Source organism: Mustela erminea, chromosome 5 (assembly GCF_009829155.1).
Source record: "Mustela erminea isolate mMusErm1 chromosome 5, mMusErm1.Pri, whole genome shotgun sequence".
In the NCBI taxonomy this organism is placed as follows: domain Eukaryota; kingdom Metazoa; phylum Chordata; class Mammalia; order Carnivora; family Mustelidae; genus Mustela; species Mustela erminea.
Genome location: NC_045618.1, coordinates 848,580 through 874,282, shown reverse-complemented (window position 1 = coordinate 874,282; position 25,703 = coordinate 848,580). Strand labels below are relative to the sequence as shown.

Sequence of the window (25,703 nt, the reverse complement as noted above, 5' to 3'; positions counted from 1 at the left end):
TCAAAGATGACACAACGGGAATCCTGGGTCTGTCTGAGGGAAACGTTGCCACCCAGGAGCACTAGGCCTCTCTTCCAGGTGGGCTTTGGGAAGAGGCCTGCCTCCCGGAGTTGCACCCCGCCCAGCGTGAGGCCAGGGCAGCAGCACGGGGCTGACTCCATAGGGTCTCTGGGCAACCATCCAAGGAAGCTCAAGGCTCCCCACTCCGCCAAAGCAAAGCAGGGAGGGGTAAGCCAGACCAGCGTCTCCTGCCCGCGGTGGTACAGAGTTGCTAGGAGAAAGATCTGAAAACCCCAGGTACCGGGGATCATGGTGCAAACCCGGCCAACAGCATCTCACCGCCGAGGACCTCCCACCCTCGGGGTCCCCCACCACCCAGCACTCATGCACGGCCCTGAAGAAAAGGGAAGTGGGACTCCAAGAACCGAAAAGGCCAACCCCCCTGGGCGTCCTGTCTGCCTCCCATCAGAATCAGGCTCAAACTAGACACGAAGTTTAGTTCCCGGAAAACACCTGCTTGTCGGTGAGCGCGGGCGGCCTGAGCGCCGGGCAGCTGTGCGCACGGGAACGCCGGTCTGCCGTCACCTCTTGGCCTCCTGGTGGAGGGTGACCAAGAAGGAAACCGAGAAAGCTTGATTTTGAGATGTCAGATTCCTTCGATCCACTTAGGGGACCCTGGGAACGGAGGAGGAGGAGGGCAGGGCAAACCCTCAGGCTGAAGGAAAGCTGTGGCGATGGGAAGACACATTCCGGGCTTCACAAGAACCCAGTGGCGTTCAGGAGCGGACCCCGGGGGCCCACAAACCTGGGATGACAGTGTTGGCCGCGCGAGGAGCACGGGGCTTCCCTCCTCCTGCTCTCACACATCAGCACCCAGAAATGTGGGGTCCAGTCCTTCCCTTAAATCAGAAAGTCCACGCTTACGGTTAAAAGGCCGTGCTCCAGAACTCTTATCTGCAAACGTCACGAGGATTCAGAGGGTTGGAAGAAGCAGAAACCAATGCTTCTTGCCTCCTGTCTGGACCTGTGACAGACTGAGTATGTGGTTAAGAACCGTCGGGCCCCAGGCGCCAGCGAATGTCCCCTCACCCCAGCAAATTAGAACCCCCTGGCAGATTTGACCTTCTTCCTCGACAGAGAGCAGCTGGTGGCCGGCGACCCAAGCTCCGTCTGTTTCCGCCCGGCTCTGGGTTCTGCCCTCAGCTCCCTGCACACCCAGGTCCCTCACTCAGGGCCTCGTGTCTGTCATCCGATGCTAGACAGAGCATCCCACTGCCGGGCTCTGAAATCCTTCCCCAGGAGCTGAGGGCATTTTCCCCACCATATGCCACACCAACCAGGTTGGGGGCAGGGACGCAGCCGGGCAGCCACCGGCACCCGGCACCAGACCCTGAGCACACACCGAAGTTGCTGTGCATGGACACGTGAGCCATTCTGAGTTTGTCCCCCTTCCCAGACTCCGCTGGGCTCAGCAGGGAGAAGGGGCTCCTAGATGGGACTAGACTTCGGCACTTGCTGTCTCCAGATCGAGCCGCACACGGTAAACCCAGAAGGCAGAGCCGTTCTGTGCACTTGCTTTCAGCTCTGCTAACGATGGTTCTTCTGGAGGCGAGTGCCAGAAAATCCAACTGGTCTAGAGGGAAAAAAAGGGAGGGGGGAGTTTGCTGGCTAATTTAACTGAAGAACAGATTCGGCTCCAGCTGGATGCATGTGGTTAAACAACACCATCCAAACCCAGTCTCTTCCCTTCCATCCACCATCTCTGCTTTTCTCACATGGGCTTCAGTCTCACTCATGGTGGCAAGACAGCTGCTGCTGCGCCGGGGCTCACATCACATGGTCTCAGCCTTCCGGGTACCTGGTTGGGGTCACATGACTGTCCCTGGTCCACTCACAAAGGCCAGAGGGATGAAGCCTTCGGATTGGTCAGGCCTGGAGCTGGGGGTGAAGTCACTCTTCCTCTGAACCAGGTGGACGCAGACGTGGGGAAGTGTTGCTGCTGCTGCTACCAGAGGAGGAGATGCGTGGTAGGGGGCGAACAGATGTCCCTTCGTCCATTCCGTTGGCCTTTGCTCGGCAGGAGGATGAAGCCCAGACCTGGAGCCCTGCCCTCTTAGTCTGCTGAAGACCGGCAGTGAATGTACCTGCTCTGGACGTGTCCCAGGCACAGTGTCTGGGATGCTGAGCCCTGCGTCCCCACGAGCAAACAGGGCGAGAGTTGCCGGTGGCCGCCCCCTCCATGAGCGGCCAGTGAAGACCCGACTGCCTGCCTCCCCACCGCATCAGCACCAGAGCAAGGCCAGAGAGGCTGAGGACCCGCGGGCTGGACCAAGGGCGGCGTCGGAGGGACAGGGTGCCCAGCACCCGTTTGAGCCCCTCAGAGGCTTTACCCCTGAGCCCTGGCCCCTTCAGCTCTGGCCAGGGACGTATCACCACTGTGGGACTCCAAAAGGGTGGCCTTCCCTGGGCTCCCTGCTCCCCGCAGACCTCGGAGTCTGAGCTCCCCGTGCAGGCGTGCTCTCACTGGAGGGCCGGCACGTGCGGCGGCTGCTGGACCACCTGCCCCTGCTCCGCCACACCCTCTCCCGCCACCTTTCCCCACCTGCCTCTGCGTCCCCAAAGCTGGCCTTAGGGACCTCACTGGGAGGCTCCCAGCCCTCGGCCTCCCGGCTGGGTTTACCCAATCAGAAGTAAAGCCGCAGATCCCGAGGGAGGGAGAAATGGGGTGTTGATTGCCCCGTTCTCACTCTGCCCCATCTCAGAGGCTGTCTGTGTCCCTGTACGGAAGGCTGCAGCTCCTGCCGCCCGGCCCTGTCTCTGGCTCCAGCCCCGGCCCTTTCCCGCCAGTGTGGAAACAGCGTCCCACTGCTACTGGGCCCAGGACGCCGCCCCACCCCTTGTGGCTTCCCCGCACCCCGACCCTGCTGTGTAAATGGTCTCTCACTGACCTCTCCTGCTACCTGGAACGCGCCATCTGCTTCCCCCCAGCATCCTGTCCTAGGGGCCGGAGGCTGATGAGGCCCAGGCGGCACCCTGAGCCTCAGAGAGAATCATGGCCCTGGATGTCCCTGGAGGAGCGGGAGCAGCCCATGGCCCCGGGACAGGGGGCGGCAGGCATGGTCAGGGCCACGCGGGAAGCCGAGCAAGGAACCACTCAGGGCCAGCGTTTGGCTGAATGGGAAGCAGCTCAACGTCCGGCCTTCACCATAACCCGCATGCTGGCTCCATGACCTTGGACTTCCAGCCTCCGGAACCACGAGGAGTGAGTGAGTGCTGTTGATGACCAGCACCCAGTTGCTAGAAGAACAGCCTGAAGCCAGAGAGCCGCCCTGGGCTGTTGGACAAGCACGAACCAAGCCGCTTCCCAAACCAGAGCCGCCGTCTTCAGGGTTCGCTTGTTCCAGAGTCGGTCTACACCAGCCAAGACCCTCAGCTGACCTGGGGGTTCCCGCAGCACATCTGGGCTCCTTCCCGATGTGCTCGAGGAGCCGGGCCCAGCGTAAGCTCCGGAGGGCGTGCGCACGCTGAGAAGTTGTTCACTAAGCTGCTGCCCGCTGCAGGCACCTCAATCATGAGAAAAAAAACTCCTTCATTGATTTTCCTTTCTGACTGAAAAGAGCAAATCAGCCTGATGAGAATAGATTCATCTTAAAATCCCTCTGAATCCACTTTCTTCAAAGCCTCTCTCATTTCAGCCTCCACGAGAAGCCCGCCCCCGGAGAATCAATACCGGGCCTGGGAACGATTCCTCACCTAGCGACTCAGGAAGCCCTCTCCCCCAGAACGTTCTGGAACTCTCTGTAACCGTGCCACGGGCGGGGGGCAGGGGGAGCTCTGGTAACAGCCGAAGGTCTGCCTTCTCCTGTAAACACCGGAGACTTTGACTGTGAGCGTCTCAGAAGTCTGCACGCGCCCCTGTCCGATCTGTTCACTGTAGTAACTTTTTGTTACGAAAAGTAAAAAAAAAAAAAATAATAAGGATGGGGGAAAAAGGAAAAATATTGAGTTAAAATGAGATGCAGAGCACATATGCCTACTCCCTCCTACTCCCCTAAAATGACTCAAAAGATCAGATTAGCTGGGCCTGATTCCAGGGAAGGGGTGGTAAATCTTTGACTGATTTTTCATATTCTTGCCTGCTTATAAGTCAATTCTAGCTGTAGAAATGTAACAAAATTGGATCCAGAGAGAATGGAGTGGCGAGAAAGGCGAGCCAAGACCCCAGAGACCTGAATTCTGGCTCTGGCTGGCCGTGACCCTCCTGGGTGACTCTGAGCGTGGCACTTCCCGACGGCAAGATGAGGAGGTTGGACTGACTTCTTCCCGTTTCCGACCCGCTCTGCATCTGTTAGGGTCCAGGAAGCAGAGAGAACATTCAAATTGGATCCTTTGAGAGAGACGTATCATAAAGGGACGATTTCCAAGTGCCTGGGCTGGGAGTACGGAAGTCAGCAGTCCTGAGGCGCCAGGGAGGACGTCCGGCCCCCGGGACCTAGAGACCCAGCCGGGCAGGGGAGAGGCGACAGCCCCCTCACTCGCTCTCCCTCCAGGGAAAGGTGTCTCTAGGGCCAAACGCAGGCAGAAGCCCTTGATGGAGCTGGGAGCAGGGACAGCGACGTCTGCCCCCAGCCCCCACCCCAGGGCATGGAGCTGGCAGAGAGGGTCCGGGACATGCCCGGCTCAGACTCCTACACAGGTGGCTGGGCTGTGGTCCTCTGTGCTCTGCTTCTGGTCACTCGCTGTCAACCCTATACTTAGCTCACTCACTCGTGAACATTTCCCCTCTCAATTCTCGATGGGCCAGGAAGCCCAATACCCAAGTGCACTAGAAGGTGCAGGGCGGTGCTCACGCACACGCCGGTGTTGGGATGGGGATGGGAGGTGCAGCACCGGCCACCGGCGGCCCTTCTGGCCACTCAGGGGCCCTTCATGTTCGCTGCTGCTAGTTTAGCCCAGGGGACTGGACCGCACGGGGACACTGCAAACACTGGCTTCCTCAGCCCTGGTACTCATGACTGCAGGTCGCAGCTTCCGTGCACAGCGGCCAGCTCCCCCGAACACAGACGACCGGAATTAGGGATTCGTCCCTGCGGAATACGATCGAGTGAGCCGACCTGCTACACAGTCATCAGACTGAGCGTGCGCCCTCTTTCCCGGGACCCGTGCTAGTTACAAGACTGACCACATACAGGACACGAGAAAAACAGCAATGCGTCTCAAATGTAGGAAGAGTACAAACCATGTATAATTATATGTTATATTTAACATATTTAAATCTGTTATGTATTTTATACAGTATATATATTATGTATAATATGTAGAAAAAATATATTCTATATATGTAACTATATAGCAATGCCATTGAATCTGGAAAACATCTGCACTTAAAGGAAAGGGCATAGTCTTAAATACTAACCAGAAGTAGTAAAAATGAATAAATTAAGCATTCAAGAAGTTGAAGAAAACAACAAACAGATCGGAAAAAAGCGGGAGAAAGAGTTTAGTAAAGACACAGGTGTGTGCGTTAACCAACTACAAAAATAGAGTTAACAAATAAATTTAAAGCTTTCACAACAAGAATAATGAAATTAAAACCCTTGCAAAGAAAGACAGATCATTTAAAACAGAAAATCAGTACCTAAGAAAGGAAAAACACAGATGGAGATAAATCAGAAAACTTGGTAAGTCAGTGTTCAGTCTATATAACAAATTGGAAAATGTAAACAAATGATCTTGGAAATTATAAGTCACCAGGATTGACTCAAGAAGAGATAAACAAACAAAATAAAACAACGATAATGTAAAAAAAAAAAAAAAAAAACAGGGTTAGATGGGAGTTATCTACTGGGAAATGTATTCCAACTGTCCAACTGGCAAGCCCAGCACATAAATTAAAATTTTAGAAGCAGGAAGAATTACGGATAGTAGTGGCTTACAAAATACGTACAGGAATGGTAATAGTTTTCTTACATACTAATCATGTCCAGCCTTTTAAAAATAGAAAATGATCATATTTTTATTGGAAACAACAAAATGCAATACCCAGAAATAAACTAAACAGGAAATGTATAAGAGAAATGTAAAGAAATGTATATAATTCTATCAGAAAAATTTAAAGGACAAAATTTGGAGTGATGCACTCTTTTCTTGAATAAGAAGACAAAATGTCATAAGGTATTAATTATTCCTAAATTAATAAATATTTTCAATGTCATTCCAGTAAAAATCTCAATGAGACTTTTCTGGAACTTGATAAAATTAGTAATGAATTAGCCTCTTTCAGTCAGATATAATTGACATGTAATGAATTAATCTTGAAAAATGAATGCAAGCGTTATTTAGGAACATTTACAAATGTAAAGCCACGGGAATGGTCCTGTTCTACCAGGACTCAAAGTGGTTAGTAAAGCAGTAAGAAATAAAACCAGGTGTCACTGGTATAAGACAGACAGACAAAACAACAGGACAAAAAAATAGCCTCTGAAATTGTCCCAAATATAGTTAAGTATACAGTGAGCGTACAACTTCACATCAGTGGTGGAATTTGGATTATGCAAACGAGTGCTTTGGGGACAACTTACCAGACATTTGGGAAATTAGGAAAAATTAATAAGGAACCAGATCCCAGCCTCACTCTCAAAAATAAACTCCAGGGTGCCTGGGTGGCTCCGTGGGTTAAAGCCTCTGCCTTCGCTCGGGTCATGAATAAAATCGTTTAAAAAAAATAAATAAATAAACTCCAAAGTAAAATTATGTGTGGAAAAGTGAAATATAAAAACCAAGAAATTTTCTCTTTTTTTAAAGATTTTATTTATTTATTTGACAGAGAGAGATCACAAGTAGGCAGAGAGGCAGGCAGAGAGAGAGGAGGAAGCAGGCTCCCCGCCGAGCAGAGAGCCCGACGCGGGGCTCGATCCCAGGACCCTAGGATCATGACCTGAGCCGAAGGCAGAGGCTCAACCCACTGAACCACCCAGGTGCCCCCAAACCAAGAAATTTCTTGAAGGAGCTGGGACACGGTTGTTTGGTGGGAGGGTGCAGAGAGAGTTCAAAGTCAGAAGCCATAAGGAAAAAGATTTGTCCACAATCTGAACCATGATTGAAAGCAAGCAACAGACTGTAGAGATTATCTGCAACGTGCACGGTGGCGATCGCAAGTATCCCTCGTGTATGGAGCACGGTGACAATTCTACAAGAAAAATACTAACACGTCTGAAGAGAGGCGTTAACAAGAAACTCACGAGAGAAGGAATGCAAATGATCATAAACATTTAAAAAGTGTCTAACCTCTCAAGCAATCAAAGAAGTACAACTTAATACAAGAAGGGGATGTCATTTTGCCCTTTCCAAACGGGGAATTCTCATGAGGCAGAGACTGTGGAGCTCCAGGAGGGACAGGTGGCTGAAGTGGGGCAGCTCGTGCCCCCGCGACAGCCACGCACAGAGTAAAACACCTCTCTGGAAATCCAGTATCCCCCGTACCCATGTTTCCCGCGCACACTCCTTAACCTAGAAACGCCCCTTTCAGGAATTCGGCCCGAAGGACCGAAGTGCGTACATGAAGACGTTAAGCACAGTGTTATTCCCCGAAGACCGTGACTGGGAAACAGCCTAAATGCCCAACCATGAGAGAGTGACTCCTCAAATTCGCGGTCATACAAAGACACGGCCCCACACACCGCTAAGTGAAGGGAGCTGGGGGAGATTTCAAATAGCCTGCGCTGCAAGAAGCCCGTTGGGTAAACAGATGAGCGTTGAACTAGGGTTAGCATTGAACTAGATTAGACAGCAAAAATAAGAGGGGGGGAGAGAGAGGAGCTACGCTTTTATTGTCTAGATTATGTTACTTTTTACAAAGAGCCTCATTACACTTACCCTCAGAATAATAGGGCTGTTTCCACTGGCTGGGAGGTCACGGTGCAAAGCCCTAGCGTCTGCCCGAGGAGGCAGGGTGGGCGGCGGCTGACGGAGCTGGCCCAGAAACCTCCGTTTCCAAAAACGCTTCTGACTCCACACTCTTAATTCTTCATTTTTTTAGGTGGTGAGAAGGTTATATATATTTTTAGTATAGTGTCCAAAGAGCAAATTCCCTGTACCACCTGCCACCCCACAGCACACACGGGCTTCCCGTATCCACAGTGCACGGCTGAGCAGCCCCCGCACACATGCCGTGTCCCCACCAGGACTCAGCAGGACTTGCTATTTCTAAGGTGATCAAACCCACCAAAATACTCCTTAATTCTCCTTGTGTCCTTATTTACAGGCACCTGCTCCCCAAACTCGGGGGAAGACGGTCTTCCTCCTGCAGGAAAGGCACCTTGTGCTGGCCTGCGTTCCACACAGCGGAGACTGTGTTCTGTTCCTCACGGGGGCCCCGGTGGCCCAGCCCAAGGCCCGGCACAGACGAGAGGCCCAATGAACCCCGGGGGGACAGCTGCGTGTGAACGAATGAAGGAATGAACACATCCCATCTCTTCCCACCTCCCCAGCGCTCTAAATCCCGCAAAGCCAGTCCGCAGAGGTGCAAGGCCACATCACAGGCGTTTATGCCAAAGTGCCCTCAGACCCCGCTGGCAAGGAGAATCTGCTCCCGACCAACAAGACCCCGGGTGATACGCGGGTATGGACAGAGTCACGGGTTCTGTGGCACGCTCCGCGTTCCCCAACTTTGCTGCACATGAAAATGGACAACCCACTCCAGCACTGCTGTGGGTGCTTGTCAAACGTCCCTGGATGATTCCGAGATGCAGTCCAGGTTCAAAAGGCAGGTACCATCATGGGTTTCTCTGTCATAGCAGCTGCCACCCGCCCAGCCTGGGCTCCTGCACATTGGAGAGGTCCTGCCACCGCTCCACCCCCCAAAAACCCAAGGACCACCCACTCAGCTGTACACAAACCCTGGGGACACACCGCCCAGCTCAAAACCCATCTCTGCCACTTCTGGGGAAGCCCCAACCCCTGCGCGCCTCCTCTTCCGCCACCTGCACAGTGGAGCTGCGGGGGTGGGGCTAGCTAGCCTCCGGCAGGGGTCTAAACAAGAGAGCCCCTGCCCCAGAGCGTTCTCTGCCTCTGTATCCGTCTGCCTAATAAAAGCGTTCCCACGAAGAACCTCACTCCTGGAAACTGCTTCCATAAGGAGGGCCAAAGAGAAGGAAAGGTGGTCGCAGTGTAGGGTCCCCCTGGGGACAACCCCGGCCGAATGTAGAGGCTTAGCCATCTCGCCACTTTGTTTTCATTATACCCGAAGAACAATCAGCCTCGCTGGTTCTTTGCACTGAGGTGCCCCCCCCACCCCGCCCGGAGCCTGGGCACCGAGAGGACAGGCTAAGGTTAACACCATTTCTCCCCAGCGCGCTCCCCGGGGAGGGACACAGGCCCACGCCACTGCGCCCGGACAGGGGCCGCTCCGAGCCCTCCCCCACCGCGGGGTGTCTTCTCCTCGTGGATTCCGCGGGCCTACCCAGGACTACGTGATTCCCTTCCCTTGCGCCACACCAGGGTGTGTGTGTGAGTGTGTGTGCGCGCGCGCGCGTGTGAGCGTGTGTGTGTGTGAGAGAGTGTGTGCGCGCGCGCGCGCCGGGGGAGGGAGCCTGCGGCTTCGCCGCTGAAACATGGTGTCGTTGCTTCCTTCCTCTCCCGGGCCGCGCGGCCGCCCTTCGCCGCTGCGCACGGGCTGGGCCAGGCCGGGCGCCACGCGGGGTCCCAGCGAGGCCGCTGCCCTCTGCGGCAGCCGGCGGTGCGCGCTCCCCGCTCCGGCGCCCAGGCTCGCGCGGAGGCCCGCGCGCCCTCCCGGTGCAGCATGCGGGCGCTGTGACGTTCTCGGATAAATGCCGCGCAACTGTGTAGGCGAATGGGAGCTAAAAATAAGAACGGAAAATCTATCATTAAGGTATCATTGCGCCAGAGCAGCTATTTGAAGGCTCCCGCGGTCCCTGGCGCCTGCGTTTGAAGCCCGCCTTTAGGCTTCGGGGGTATTTGCAGAAAACTCCCGGCAGCGGCTCGCCAGCCAGACCGCAGGGTGCAGGGGGTGGCGCGCGTAATTATGGCAACACTCGAAATAAAATAGAATGAAATAAAATAAGCGCTCACCTAACCCCTCCCCCATCTCACCCCCGGGGCGTCCTCGGGTCGCTGGGGAAGCCGCGGGGAGTGCGGCTGGACGCTGAAATGAATGTGACCCGGCGATTACGCAAAGAATAGGACCGAAAGCTGTTCCGGATCCATTTCGCCAACCGCCCTCCTCGGATTAGAAAAATAAAGTACCGGGAGGCCGCCTTTGGGAGAGCAAACGCCAACCGGGACTTCACCCCCAGTCTATAGTGCGCCGCGGTGGGGCGCAAAGACGCAGAGTCCCAGGGTGGCAAGCCTCCGGGGTGCCCCGGGGTTAAACGAACATTGATCTGATTTAGTTTTTAACACCCGAAGGGGAACATTGGACACCGGGGTAGAGGGGCAGGACTCGTGTGTGTGCGTGTGCGCGTGTGTGCGTCCGGGGCGGGGGAGGGGGCGCCAAGGTGCAGCCTGCGCGCGGCTCTGCGCGGCGGCGGGCTGCGTGCGTGTCTCTGTCCGCGCTGCTGAAACCGGCTCTTCGAGGGATCGGCGTCACATGACTCCGCCTGCCCCTCGCCCGCGCGCAGCTCGCCAGTCCCTCAGTTTGCCCCGCGCCGGGGGAGGGTCGGCCGGCATCTCCTGAGCCCCGGGGCGCTGAGGAGCGGAGAAGAGGTTCCGGCGGGGAATGGTACATCTCGCTTCCAGAAGCCCCGGCTCCGAGCCAGATCCCGGAGTGTAGATATTTGGGGGGAGGGGAGAGCGACCAGGAGCGAGCGAGCGAGCGAGCGCCAGAGAGAGGCAGCGCGCCGCGCGCACGGAAGGGGGGCTGCCGGGTGCCGCGCGGAGAAGATGTAAGCGCGTGGGGTCTAGCTGGCCTCCGAGCACCATGCAGAAGGGGATCCGGCTGAACGATGGCCACGTCGCGTCCCTGGGACTGCTGGCGCGCAAGGACGGCACGCGCAAAGGCTACCTGAGCAAGCGGAGTTCGGACAACACAAAATGGCAAACCAAGTGGTTCGCGCTGCTGCAGAACCTGCTCTTCTACTTCGAGAGCGACTCGAGCTCGCGGCCCTCTGGGCTCTACCTGCTGGAGGGCTGCGTCTGCGACCGCGCGCCCTCCCCCAAGCCTGCGCTCTCCGGCAAGGAGCCGCTGGAGAAACAGGTGAGGCCAGCGCCGCGTCTGACCTCCCAGCTCCCCGGCCGCGGCCCCAGGCACCCCGAGCCCTCCGCCGGCAGATGCTGCCCGAACTTTGGTCCCTCCACTCTGGGCTCCCTCGGCGCGAGAGGAGGCTGGGCTCAAGCGGGCGGGTGACCCCGCCATGGGCAGAGGGGGCAGGGACTGCGGGCAGGAAGTAGGCGCCGGCTGCGGCTGCCCTTCACCGGGCGAGCTCCGTGGGAGGCAGGGACGCAGGGGCCGAGACGCGGAGGTGCCGAGAGCGACCGGGTGCGGGAAGAAAAGGGGCTCTGGGAGACCAGTCATGGGCTGGGAATGTGGACCCACATCCGGCCAAGCATGGTGCCTCCCACCCCGCGACCCCCTCGGCCTCAGACAGCCCTGATCGTCTGCGCCCGGCCGGGGCAGGGTGAGACGGAGGCATCGGAGCGCCGGGCCCCCTGCCCCGCGGCCGCCGGGAGCGAGGAGAGGCTGCGCTAGGGCCGCAGGGGCCGGCGGGGTGCGGTGGAGCAGCGGCGGGCCCCCGGTGGGCCCCCATCCCCAGCACCAGACCGAAGCGTTCCAAGGACCCCTCTGGCGCGCGGAGGCCAGGGCCCGGGGCTGCTGCGGAGGCCGCGGGACAGACGGGCGCTGCTCTCCTCCCCCTCCCCCTGCGCCGCCGCCGCCGCAGTCGCGGCCAACGCGCTGCCCTCGCGTTTCTGGAGCTGCAGGGCTCAGGGGCGGGCCTGGATCTGCCCCGGGGGCGCAGGCGGGGTTGGGGGGGTGCCTCTGGCGTGGAGGGAAGGAGGAGCGACGGAGAGGGAGAGCGATGTTTAAGCTCGATGCGCTCCCCAAAGGCATCTGGTCAGTCTCCATGCCTCCAGGAAAGGAAAGTCAAATATAGTAGGTCCTAAAATGTCATGGCTGGAAGGGACCTGAGATCCATGGTGGGGGGGGGGGGCGAGCTGCAACTAGCTGGTTATTGTCTGAAGAAGGACGCTGAGACCCACAGAGATGGTACTGTCCAGTGTCATACCAGGCGGCCCCTTCGGATTTCCAAAAGACAGCTGAGATCTCAAAGCCCCTGCTGCATGCAGACTGGCGGGGTTGAAACTGGCCAGACTGGAAGCCCCGCTTGAAGTTGGCCACCTTGTTGTCAAGACCGGCCTAAGCCCAGCCTCTGCAGTCCACCTTTGCCTTTCCTGCTCTTGTCTGGTGGGTGCTGAGGGATGATTTCTGGGGACTGGCATATTTGGGGGTGGATCTCTGGGGATGCCAGGACACAGGGCAGGGAGAGGCTCCTTGCTGGCAAAGCCGAGCAAAGAGCAGGCAGGTCCTTCGGCTCATTCGAGAGGAGGACTGACCCGAGAGAGCCAGACCCCGACCAGGCCAGAGTTCTGCTTTCAGCCCCTGCCAAACCACCCTCGCCAGCCTTCCAGAACCTCGCCGACCTTTGCCAGCCCAAGTCCACCTGCACCTCCTGGTGGCCCCAGCCCCAGCCCTCTTGGAGCCCCTCTACCCTCAGTCCCCAGCTCGAGCCCAGAGCTGAGTGCCCAGGGAAGGCAGGGAGAGAGGGAGGCAGGAAGCTGGGTTGCCGCGGGGCTCACGGCACCTGTTCTGAGCCCTTCAGAAGCCAGAGCCGGGCCTGAGACTCCATCTCAGCCCCACGACTGTTGGACTCTCTCTGGGACCTTAGTAAACGCCCTCAACTTTTCTGAGCCTCTGTGTTGTCATCTACAGAATGGGGATAAAAACGCCCCCGAGATTTCCAGAGCACAGTTAGATAACGTACGTGAAAGTGTGCCCAGGACGCACTCGAGCTGGGTCTTGGGAAGCTGTAGCTGATCTGAAGAGCCGGGAACAGAGGCCACACAGAGAGCGTTTCAGCTGAAGGGAAGCTCGGGGAGACCCTACAGCCCATCCTCCCCAGTGCACAGACAGACAGACAGAACGCCAGAGAGGGGAAGTTTGCTGCCTGTGAGCAAAGTAAGTCAGGAGCAGCCTCAGACCAGGAATTCACCCAGTGTCTAAGAATTCCTGAAAAGGGGATCCTACGCTCATCTCAAATCAGTCCTGGCCTGAGTATCAAACCGCACCAGCAGCAGATTTTGGAAGGGACAGGACTGCAGAGCCCACCGGTGGTATGCACACGTTCTCCCCGCCGTCTCCCCAGAACTCCGGGGAGCCCCAGAGGAGAGCAGGACAGGGCAGAGAGGAGCAGCAGACGGCCGGACGCTGCCTGGCTCACGTGCCAATTTCATGAGAGACATCTGCTCTGTCTCGTGCCCTGACATAGACCTTCCTTCCATTTGAGTCCAGAGCCAGGGTCTGGCTAACGTGAAGTACGTCCTGCTTCCTCGGCCCGTGCACATCTATAAGAATCTGTAACATTTCCCTTCTGTATCTTAGAGGAAAAACTTGTCGTCCCGCAGCTGCTCAATATGTCTCATGGGGTTGGGTGCCCCCTGGCAGCCAGGCAGCCCAGACGTTAGAGCCATCCTGTCCCTGGGTCTGCCCTGCGTCTGGGCCCACAGGAAGCCTAAACTGCAGACGTGCTGGCCATGTGCCCTCGCTAGGAGGCCTCGAAGATGCCAGCAGGTCGGCTGCACAGGCCCGGATCTGGTGAAGACCTGCTTGGAGCCGGACGTCGTTTTGTCCAGGTCTAAGCAGGCAGCTTCCCGGTGGAAAGGCCAGGGCCAGGAAACCCCGTCCAGCAGCAGGAGCACGTCAGGGACCGAGCACACAGTAGGTGCGCAGAGTGTGCTTGTAAGATGTTCGTTCCTCCCTTGGCGTGCTGAGGGTTGACAGGGCGCCAGCCCAGGACCCTGAGCCCCAGGCACGTGTTCACATGGCACCCTGATGCCCTCTCTCTGTGGGCCTCTGTGTGAGTCTGACGGCACCTGGCACAGCCCCCTTCCTGGAGCCCCGAGCTGGGATCCCACGTCTCACGCAGGCAGACTGACCCAGCCTGCTCCCGTGCCCAGTGGCCGAAACCTTCTCGGGGCCGCCTCGGGCAGTGGCTGGTGTGAGACTCCTTCCTGGGCTCTCTCGGTCCGCAGCCGCCTTGCCTTCATCACAAAGCACGCCCTCCCGTTGCTCCAGCACATTCCACCCCTCAGCCAATCAGAGAAAGGCAAACCTGAACGGAGGGGGATAAGGTTTTGCTAAAACAGCACCCCTCCGACTGGAGCTGGGGACCCGGACTGCTGCGCTTGTACCTCCCGGAGAGGCTCTGCCTGCCCGACGTGGCCCCCGCAGCAGCGAGGCCCCCAGGATTAACCGTTCCCTCCCCCAAACATTTCTAGAGCTGAAAGGAGGTTGAAGAGACGCAGTAATTATACCTTAATTGGGACAAGGAAATACCAGGTCACCGCCAGTCTGCTCGGTGACAGTGCTGGGAAGGCGGTTCCGGACCGCGCAGGCGCGAGGCCACGCTGAGATCTCACTGCCTTTTTCTGTGCGGCGAACATCGGGCTCTCGGGACCCGGGCTCTGCTAGGTCCTGTGGCTGCGGGGGGAAACAGAGCGATGTCCTCAGGGAGCTGCCAGGGGCTGGGTGGGGAGCCCTCCCCAGGGGTGCCCCTGCAGCTATGGCCAGTCGCTGGGGAGTCTCCCTCCCCGCCCCTGCCTGGGCTCCCCACAGGGCTTGCCCAACACTTTCACGGGGTCCTACCTCCTGCACTCCCGTGCCCCCCTGTACAGCCCCCACTCAAAGGATCTTCCTCGGGCGGGCACACATCCAATCACCACAGCAAGCATCTCAGAGTGACCATGGCTCCCACTGCCTTCAAGGAAAGAGGGGATCTGTCCTGGGGGACCCCCAGGAGCCATGTTCTGCCCTTCCGTGAGCCCTGACCCACTTTCCCATCCTGCTCTTCCTCGCCCTACACAGGCCTCTTTTTCCCTACCCCAGGGCCTTAGCACCTGCTCCCTCTCCCTGGAAGGACCTCCCACCCCATGCATGTCAGTGACCTCGTCCTCCCCACGCCCGAGGTCCCAGCCTTGGCCTCCCGCCCATGGACCCCAGGCTTTTTTTCCTCCACACTGTGGTCACAGTCTGCGATGACCATAAATTTCCAGGTGCAGGAGAGCAGTGAGGGGCACCAGCTGAGGTGGAGATATGGGGCGATTGTAGCTGATCGTCGATGAGAGGGGTCAGAGCCCCGACTGGGCGAAGGAACCGGGTCTTTACGGCACAGACTCCGGTATCACTGCAGGACCCGCCATCCGGCTGGGCAGGAGGGACTTCCACGTCCCTAGACCCATAAATACAGAGGAACAAAAAATGCAGTTTACCAAGCACCTACTGTGTGCCAAGCACCTGCTATGGGCCGGGCACCAGAGTGCCTGCTCTGTGTGAGCTCTCTCCTCAGTCCCCCCAGCAGTCCTGGGAGCTTGTCCCTGCTCACCCATTTTCGAGACCGCAACACTGAGGCTCAGCGCTGTCAGGTAACTTGCTCGAAGCTCCAGAGCATGTGGGGACCGGCGGGCAGGTGACTGCAGAACCTGAGCTGTCCTCCACCGACCGCTGGGCAGTTTGCGTGTGCCGTCCCCCGCCAAGAAAACAGAGCATCACAGCACCTCAAAGTCTGTCACTACCGCTCCAGCGACTTGTGTGAAGGAGCTCTGGTTTCTGCTTGGGTCGGAGACTGGCAAGTCCGATCCCATGAGCATAAAGGGAAGACCTAAAATACAGGCTTCTGTATTTTAGCATACTGTATCTGTACAGTCCGGTTTCCCCAAGATCCAGGGGTGGGCACCTGTGTGCGCATGGCCAGGAATGGGACTCAGCCCCCCGCGTGTGTGCAAGAGTGCTGGTGACGTCTGCACCTGAGGGGGCTGGACCGCTGCCTGCGCCCAGAGGCCTCCGTGAGGGCACCTGTCGTGCCCTTGGACACCTCCACTGCCCACCCCCTCCCATGGAGGAGCTCACAGCCCTTCCAATGCGAAGCCCACTCACCGGGGGGTGAGTTGCCCACCTCTAACAGCAAGGGTTTCTGGCCAAAAGGACAGGCTTTGGACCCCGGCCCCTCTTAGGTGGGGAAGGTTGTCAGGCTCCCCAAGCCTCAGCTGGCACGTCTGTGAGAGTGTAACAGAGCCTCCCCCGCATCCTGTTCTGCAGGCTGCGAACCCCTTGCCCCACATGGTGGGGCTCGTCCCAAAGGGAGGCCCTTCCGACCCCGGCTTTCCCGTCTCTACCCAGACTCCTCCTCACGGAGCTATGGCACGGGTCCCGGGGGCCCTTGGCGGGTTCAGAGCTAGCCGACACCAGGCCCTGGCCCTGGACACTGGGATGGGGTGGTGACTCCTACTTCTGTTTCGGCGGGCTTTGGAAACGTCTTGGCCCCAGCATGCCTCTCTAGTCACTGACGGCCACACCAGCCCCCAAATCTCTCAGGCCCACTCGCCGGTGTCCTCTCTCCCTGTGGCTACAGCGCAGGTGGCCGTCACCCCTCAGCGGGACTTAGGGGGTGGTCCCCCGCCATGCGTTTGTCAGGATAGTCTGGACTAAGCAGCAGCGACAACCAGGACCAGCATTAACACGGCGAGCGTGTTTCTTGTTCGTGTTCGACGAGCTGTGCGGGGGGCGTGGGGATCGCTGGAGAGCCGGGCTGATGGAGATTCATCCTGACACTGGCCTCCACGGTCACCCCAGCTGAGGAGAGGGGTGAGCACAGCTCCCCGGTGACCCTGAGGCTCCCCCAGAAGTGGCCCACTCTGGCCACAGTCCAGTGGACAAGGCACGTCACGTGGCTGGCGTGCAGATGCCACGGGCGAGCACTGACTCTCTGATGCCCGACGGCAGGGCCCGGGGTCCCCGCCATCTCCCTGCATCCTCTGTGTCCTGCAGCCGCACGGCTGTGTGCAGTGAGACCTGTGTTAGAAGCCCGCCTGCCCCCCAGCTCAAACACGCACAGAGCAACGAGGACACAGCAGGGCTCCTGCCCGGGGGCCGTGGGGAGCCACGTGTGCCCACACGGGAAGGGGCAGGTCCAAGCCAGGCCTCCCGTTTCCTCGCACTCAGTGACTCTGTCATCCCTGGCCAGTGTCAGGACCAGCCGTCGGCCACCTGGTTTCCCCCAGAGCAGTGAGGACAAGTCCATCGAGGAGACAGCCTGGCTGGAAACAGTGACCGCCCCAGGCGGCCCGCGCCGCTGCCAAGGAAAGTCCAGGGTCCGAGGGAGTCCAGCAAGCGCAGCCCCGCCGGCCCCGGGGGCATCACAGAAGCTCCACCAGGGGAACACGCAGGATGGGGTATGGGAGTTGCAGGGGCCCCTGAAGCCTGTGGCCCCGCTGCAGGGCCCAGCCTTCCCCCGGAGCAGCATCTAGGTGGGTGTGTGACGGAAGCCAAAGGGCACCCGGGGCCGGCCTGGAGCTCACTCCGCATTCAGCGAGCCTCTCGAGCGGTGAGGCCAGGTCGGAAGAGGTTCCCTCAGGAGCAGCCACGTGGGACCTCTGTGGCCGTGGACCCATGGGCTGGAGTAACTTATCCGAGACAGAGCCATGAGCCATGAGCCGTCATGTTGCCTGTTTCAAACAATCTGTGCGGCGGACGCTACCCTCCCACTTTGTGAAGGAGAGAGCAGACGCTCAGGGGAGACGTCTCAAAGACCCCGAGGCCAGGTAATAAGTGACCCATGTGAACCGAGGTCAGCGGTCTCCAGACCAAGGGGCACCAGGTGAACTCCCCAGAACACAGGTTTTGTGGAATGTGGGTCAATCTTCCAGAAGCTGAAAACAGAAGGACTCCGTGGCAGAAAAAGCCCCAGGAAGGTTCCTGCATGGCAGGAAGGCTCAGAGCCTCCAGGTCTCCCTGAAGAGTCCTGGACAGGATGGCGGGAAGCCAGGCTCCGCCCCCCACCCCGCGCCCCCAGCTCCACGGCCTGAGCCTGAGAAGCAAAGTGTCACCTGTTCGTCGTTTTGCTGCCGCCAGTGAATAAGCCAGGCCCTGTGCCGCGGTGACAGACGCATCCAGTCAGCCGTCCAGCAAGCGGAGGCTGCCCTGTGCCCGGGCCAAGGCACAGTGCCAAGCTCCGGGGGCATTTCTCAGTTGGAGATCCCTGGGTCGAAAGGAAGGAGCTCGCTCAGAGCAGCTTAGCCACGGGGAGGACCCCCTCGGGACACCTGCAGCAGGAATGAAGGGAACACGTGCCGAACCCGTGTGCCCGGCCTCCGCGGCCAGGACCAGGAACCCGCTCCCTGCCCGCCCTCCTAGTCCGACGGTCCCCCGGCCCCGCCTCTCTCGGAGCCACGTCTGCGTCCTTCTCGGTCTTCTTTCTTGGTCTTGGCCTCCACCACACCCGGCCCATGGCTCGCGCCTGTCCGTGTCACCGCTCCAAACACCTGGGGACCTGGGGCGTGACCCGGGGCACATGCCCACCGCTGCTGGGGCCGCTCTCTGGGAGAAGTGCTTCTGCCGCAGGCACTGCCGGAGCATCAGAACCTGCTGGGGGCTCTTAAAAATCCCGGTGCCCGAAACCCATGCCTCGCCCCATTCCTCAGCCCCCGCGTTCTGCTCTCAGGGGTCTGAGGAGGGACACAAGCACCGCAGCCGGGACTGAGCCTGCCGAGCTCCTGGGAAAAGCGCAGAAGGTCACCAGAGAGCAAGTGCGTCATGGCTTTGCCCGGGAAGGGGCGGGGCCGTGGGAACACGTGGCCTCATGCCTAGCAGCGCAGGGGGAGCACTCAGGAGGTGAGCTAAGCTCTGGCTAGGAGGGGCGCCCAGCCTTCCTGGAGGCCCTGTGTTTGTCACTGAGCCGTGAGGGGGCCGGTGTCCAGCTCCGTGGGGACACGGGCTGGAGTCATGCAGAAGCCACTCGGGCAGAGAGTGAAGCGGGAAGAACATCACTTTCTATGACCGATACCAGCTGTGTGCTCCTGGTCCTGGCACCACCCCAGGGGCAGGGCGTGGTCCTGCTTGTGAGGCCGGTGCTCACAGGTCTCCTTTCTGGGTCCGTCCCCCATAACCTGCTGGGGGCAGGTGAAGGTAGACATGAGCCGTTCTCGGGCTTGGCTGCCCCTCCGAGTCCCCGGGAGATGCATGGGTGCACCCAGACCGATCCCATGAGAACGTGGGGTCCAGCCGTGGGGGAGACCCACGGTGACAGGGACACAGCGACCAGTGCTCTGTGGGAACGGTCTGGCCTGGCCGCCCCGTGTGTGCTCCCGGACCCATCCCGGGACTCCTGAGGGGACCTCAAGTCAAGGCACACGGCCCCGACCTCACGCGGGGTAGGCACTGCTCTGTGCCGGGTGTCCGTCGTGCCTCGGGGTCGATGCACAAGCCTTGCTCCCGTACCAAAGTCAGGTGTGGTCCACCGGTGGATTCTGCAGCTGCCACTGCCATCCAGGGTTATTCCAGCAACTCAGGGGGTCTCTTGGGATTCAGACAGAAACGGACTCCCAGAGGCAGCCCCAGATCTGTTTCTGAGTTCATCCTGCATCCCTGACGTATCCTGTAGGATGTGAGTCCTGATCCCGCCCAGGACGCTGGGGGGCCACGGGTGTGGCTCTCTGTTGCCCCAGAGAGTTCCCAGGGGTCCCCATGGTGAATTCTGGAATCGAGCTGCTCTTCCGCCCAGGGAGCCATCCTGCACAACCACGTGGTCATGTAGTCGTGGGAAGTGTGACTCAGGCCCTGTCCCGCAGTCCTGCTGAGGCCCCGTGTTGTTCTGGTCCTGTGGACCCTGAGAAGCCTCGAGGGCATCCTCCATGGTTGGGCATCTTTCCGGGCGCACCCGAGATGTGGTCCAAATGTCATCACGTGACCCCAGGACGTCCACTGTCCCGTCTGCAGCCGTGCCAGGGCCGTCACTTGCCCCTGCACAACCTGGTCATTCTGGGGAGGCCCAGGGGTGGCTCAGCTTCCAAGGTGACCTGGGGTCTGTCTGACACCGTCTGAGGCTGTGGGACCATCTTGAGCTCTGGTGGGACCCAGAGTCACTGTTCCGTCTGATGCTGGCTGTGGGTTTTTCATATATGGCCTTTATTAGCTGGAGGTATAGTCCCTGGAGCCCTCCTTTCTTAAGAGTTTTATCATAAATGGATGTTGAATTTTGTCGAGGGCTTTTCTGCGTCTGTGGAGATGGTCATCTGATCTTTATCCTCATTCTGTTGACATGACATATGACATTGATGGGTCTGTGGATGTCAAACCATCCTTGTATCCCTGGAACAGATCCCACTCGGTCACGGTATATGATCCTTTCAACGCGTTCTTGACTTAGTTTGCTAATATTTTGTGGAGGATTTTTGTATGTAGGTTCATGGGAACATTGGCCTGAAATTTTCTCTTTTCGTGTGTGGTGTCCTTGTTTGGTTTTGGTATCAGGGTAATGCTGGCCTGGGAAACTGAGTTTGGATTCACCCCTCTTCAGTGTTTTGCTCAGAGTTTGAGATGGACCGGTGTGAAATCTCTCCGTGTCCGGGAGCACCCACCAGGGAAGCGGGCTGGCCCTGGACATTTTGTCTTGGGAGGTTTGATTACTGAATCAATATCCTTACTGTGACTGGCCCGTTCAGATTTTCTATCTCTTCATGACTCGGTCTTGGAAGACTGCGTGTTTCTCGGCATTTATCCGGCGTTTCTAAGTCATCCTATTCGCTGGTGTATAATTGCACGCGGTGGTCTCTCGTGATCACTTGTACTTCTTCGGTACCAGTTGTGACTTCTGCTCTCTCATTCCTAGTTTTCTTAATTTGAGCCTTCTCTCTTTTTTCTTACTGAGTCTAGTTAACGGTTTATCAATTTTATTTATCTTTTCAAACAACAATTTTCATTGATTTTTTTCTGTTGCCTTTTTAGTCTGAATTTCCACTTATTTCTGCCGTGACCTTTACTGACTCCTTCCTTCCACGGATGTCGGGCTGTGCTCATTGCTCTTTTTCTAGCTCTTTAGGTGCAAAGTTTCATTGTTTACTTGAGTTTGTCTTGTTTCTTGTCTCATTACGAATTTCCCTCCTGGGACTGCTTTTGCCGCACGCTACAGATTTTGACATGTTGTATCTTCACTTTCATTCATCTCAGGGGTTTTTGTCCTCTTGGGTTTCCTCGTGGATCCACTTGTTCAGTAGTGTTTCATCTCGACGTATTTGTGGTTTTTTTCTCCAGTTTTCTTTTGCAGTTGATTCCCAGCTTCACACCATTGTGATGTCTGGAAAGATGCTCCATGTGCGTTCAGTCTTCTTAAATTCATTGAGACTTGTCTCATGGCCTCACATATGTTCTCCCCTGGAGAATGTTCTGTGCGCACTTGACAAGAATGTGTTTTCCGCTGGTTTGGGGCAGAATGTTCTGTGCAGAGCTGTCAAGTGCATTTGGTCTAACGTGTCCTTTAAGGCCACTGTTTCCTTGTCGGTTTTCTGTCCGGAGGCGCTGCCTGCCGGTGCAGGTGGGGTGCTAGTGTCCCCTGAGCTCTTGTGTTGCTACAGGTTTCTCTTTCTAGGTCTTTAGTATTTACTTTCTATGTCTTGGTGCACTTCTGTTGGGGACATAAATATTTACAAACCTCCCTGCTGGATGAACCCCTTTGTCATCAGTAACGCCCACCTGTGTCTGCTATTGTGGACTTTATTTTGAAGACTTCGGTCTGATGTAAGTGCAGCTACGCCAGCTTTCTCTGGGTTTCCACCTGCACGAAGCATCTCTTCCCATCCCTTCAACTTTCAGTCCACGTGTTCTTATGCCTGTGTGTCCTGACCTGTTGCAGGCAGCATACAGACGGGTCTTGTTTTCTGCGTGAATCCATTCAGCCACTCTGTGTCTTCTGGATGGAGAATCTAGTCCGTTTACACTTAAAGGACTTATAGATAGCTGCGTGTTTATTGCCATTTTCTTCAGTGTTTTCCAGGTGTTTTGTATTTCCTCTGCTGCTTTTCTTGCTCTCTTCCCTTGTGGTTCGATGCCTTTCTTCAGTGTTATGTTTAGATTTCTATCTCACTTACACTTGTGTATCAGCTACAGGTTTTGATTTGTGGTTACCGTATGGCTCACATGCATCAGCCTACAGGCGCACCTCACGGCTGTTGGGGGGTCGGTCCTAGATCCCTACAATAGAGCGAATATCACAATAAAGCAAGTCAAATAAATGTTTTGGTTTCCCACGCATATTAAAGTCATATTTGCCCTATGGTGTTGTCTATTCAGTGTGTGATAGTATGATGTATACAAAAGCAGTGTACCTTCCAGATACTAAAAATACTTTATTGCTAAAAAATGCTAAGCACCATCTGAACCTGCAGCAAGTCAGAATTACTGATCACAGATCACCGTAACAAGTATAACAATAGTGAAAAGCTTGAAATATTGCAGGAATTACCAAAAGGTGACACAGAGACATGGGTGAGCAAATGCTATTGGAAAAATGGTTGATGTGGGGTTGTCACAAACCTTTACTTTGGAAAAATGCAATAGCTGTGACGTGCAGCAAAGCAACGCACAATAAAATGAGGTGTCTGTGTGTGTGTGTGTGTGTGTGTCTGTGTCTGTGTGTCTCTGTGTGTGTCTGTGTCTGCGTGTGTCTGTGTGTCTGTGTCTGTGTTTGTGTGTCTGTGTGTGTGCCTTAATCTGTTTGAAGTCGATAGCAAGTTAAGTTGGAACACATTCTGAAACTTTGCATTTCTTCTCGCTCTCCCCACATCTTACGCTTTGATGTCACATTTTACATCTTCTTATTTTGTGTATCCCTTAACTAATTGTTGTAGTCATAGTCATTTTTTTTAAAGATTTTATTTATTTATTTGAGAGAGAGACAGTGAGAGAGAGCATGAGCGAGGAGAAGGTCAGAGGGAGAAGCAGACTCCCCATGGAGCTGGGAGCCCGATGCGGGACTCGATCCCGGGACTCCGGGATCATGACCCGAGCCGAAGGCAGTCGTCCAACCAACTGAGCCACCCAGGCGTCCCGTCATAGTCATTTTTACTGCTTCTACCTTTAACTTTCCATCTGGCTTCACGAGGAATGTACCCCTTGCCTTTACAACATGTTTACCTTCACCAGTGAGATTCGTGTTGTCATTTCTGCTCTTTCTCTTTTTTTTAAGATTTTATTTACTTACTTGACAGAGATCACAAGTAGGCAGAGAGGCAGGCAGAAAGGGAGGAGGAAGCAGGCTCCCCGCCAAGCAGAGAGCCCGATGCGGGACTCGATCCCAGGACCCTGAGATCATGACCTGAGCCGAAGGCAGAAGCTTAACCCACTGAGCCACCCAGGCGCCCCTCATTTGTGCTCTCGTTCCCAGTTAATGCCCTTTCTTTTCAGCTTCAGGAAGTCCCTTTAGTGGCTCTCATAGTCCTGCTCCATGGTGATGAGCTCCCTTAGCTCCTGCTTATCTGGAAAACTTTCTCTCCCCCTCCGTTCTGAACAATGACCCTCCCAGGTGGAGTAGTCTTGGTTGGAAGTTTTTTTCCCTTCAACACTTGAATATATCCTGCTGCTCCCTCTGGCCCACATAGTTTCTACTGAAAACTCTTCAGATAGTTTTATGAGGATCCCTTGTACCTAAGCAGTTGTTTTCTCTGGATGACTTGAAGGTCCCCCTTATCTTTAACTTTTGATGTTTCTATTATGATGTGTCACGGTGTGGGTCTCCTTGAGTTCCTGTTATTTGGGACTCTCTAGGCTTCCCAGGCCTGGGTGTGTGTTTCCTTCCCCAGGTCAGGGCCATTCTCAGCCATTATTTCTTTAAATACATTTTCTGTGGCTTTCTGGTGGACAGAAGTTTTCTTCTCTTTCTGGCACCTTTATTATGCAAACGTTGTTTCCCTTAATGTTTTTCCATAGGCCTCTTGAGCGGTTTTTGGTTTTTTAAATTCTTTATTCTTTTCACTGCTCTGTTTTAGAGTGTGCTCCCCTGCCCTGTCTTCAGCTGACCGACCCTTTCTTCCACTTCGTCAGCTCTGCTGTTGAAGCCCTTTATGCACTTTTTTTTTTTTCCAGTTCAGTTTTGTATTTTTCACTCTGTGACTTCTGTTTGGTACCTTCTCGTGTTTTCTCTCTGTCCATCTGTTCTTCTCCTGAGATCAGTGAGCTGCTCTGTGACCTTGACTTTGAACTCATTATCAGGTAAATTACCTGTCTCGGTTTCATGAAGGTATTTTTCTAGAGTTTTATCTTGTTCTTTCATTGGGAGCATAATCCTCCGTTTCCTTATTTTGCTTGGCTGTATTGGCTTCCATGTATCAGGTGAAACAGCTCTCTCCCCTCCTCCTAACCCAGTGGCCACAGGAAGCCTGGGGGTGGCTTTCAGTATGCTGTCTGGGCAGCGCCCCGGGGAGGTTGTCTGCCGTGAACTGTCTCTCCAATTGCTTCAGTCCTGTCGGACCCAGAACCACAAGCCCCTGACCACCAGAGCCAGATGTCCAAGGGATGTCCCTTGTGTGGACTGTGCACAGCTGACAGGGGCTGGGCCAGAGGATACCCAGAGCCTCCTGAAGGCTGTCCGGAGAGACGAGGAACCATCCCGAGCCTATCCAGAGCCCCGGGGAAAGACACAGAGCACACATTCTCTTCCTGACGGGGTCTCTCCCTCCCAGTGGGCAGGTGTGGAGGTGGGTAGGTGGGTGGAGCCATGGATGGACAGGCCGGGGGACGGAGCTGTGGATGGACACACTGATTGTGCAGGTGCAGAGAGAGAGAGCGTGGAACTCAGAAAGACCAAGAGCCCGGTGTGTCCGCCCACTACCCACTTCACGGAGGAGGGGCCAAGCATCCCAGAGGAAGGGCCCCAACCACCCCGGGCCGCACTGTGCTCAGACTCCACGCCCAATGCCCTTTCTCTGACCAGGAGGCCACTTGCCCCTCTTAACTCTGGGTCCCCTGGCCCGTTGCTGTGAAAAGAACCCTGGGTGACTGGGGAGCCCAGGCACAGCCCCTGCGGGGCCCACCTCACCTCTCCAACCACAGCCCCTCCGTGAGAGGGCAGTCACCCACTGTACAGGTGCCTGCACCCGCACGGAACACTGGGCCACACCCACAGGGGACTGGCCGCCTTCCTGGGCCTGCCCTGCCGGTGTCTGACTGGGTCTTTCTGCGCGTGGGCCTGAGGACCCAACGTTTTCCTTCCATCTTCCTCAGTTCAAACTGCCTTTTCGTTAGCGTATTCCAGGAGCCTGGAATTCACTCCTTTTCTCTGCATGTGGGGGCTTCGTTCTTTCCCAGCGGATTTTACTTCCTCTCTCTGTTTCTGTGTCTCTGCTGCTCTCCTCTGTCTGTGTCTCTGTCTCCATCTCTGTCTCCGTCTCTGTCTCTGCATCTCTGTCACCAGTGTCTGCCACCATCTCTGTCTCCATTTCTACATCTCTGTCTCTGTCTCTATGTCTCTGTCTCCATCTCTGTCTCTGCATCTCTGTCTCTATCTCCGTGTCTCCTTTCCCTCACCCCCCAGCCCCACACAGAGCAAAGCCTTGCGCATGTGGCCACCGTGGTCAGGATTTGCAGTGACTCAGGAGGGCTGGGAGGAAGTTTACTCTCCCTTCGGGGGCACTAGTCACTTGGCCCCGGG

At 56.6% G+C, this 25,703-nt stretch overlaps 1 protein-coding gene and 1 long non-coding RNA gene across 3 annotated transcripts in view; one reads left to right on the top strand and one right to left on the bottom strand.

The window, feature by feature from the left end:
• Positions 1–3,759: 3,759 nt before the first annotated feature.
• Positions 3,760–25,703, bottom strand: part of LOC116590289 — a 39,571-nt gene continuing 17,627 nt past the window's right edge. The window contains exons 2-6 of the long non-coding RNA XR_004285521.1: positions 18,112–18,327; positions 15,612–17,934; positions 14,545–14,710; positions 4,230–4,345; positions 3,760–3,862 (exon numbers count right to left, since the gene is read on the bottom strand). This is a non-coding gene — a long non-coding RNA (uncharacterized LOC116590289). The remainder of the gene's footprint in view (positions 3,863–4,229; positions 4,346–14,544; positions 14,711–15,611; positions 17,935–18,111; positions 18,328–25,703) is intronic.
• The window catches only part of RASGRF1 (Ras protein specific guanine nucleotide releasing factor 1), an 88,422-nt gene continuing 73,225 nt past the window's right edge, over positions 10,507–25,703 (top strand). The window contains exon 1 of one of the 2 annotated variants that reach the window (XM_032341889.1): positions 10,507–11,212. In XM_032341889.1, coding sequence (XP_032197780.1) covers positions 10,937–11,212 — 276 coding nt within the window. In that variant the 5' untranslated portion in view covers positions 10,507–10,936. The remainder of the gene's footprint in view (positions 11,213–25,703) is intronic. The other variant, XM_032341890.1, reaches the window with a different exon arrangement.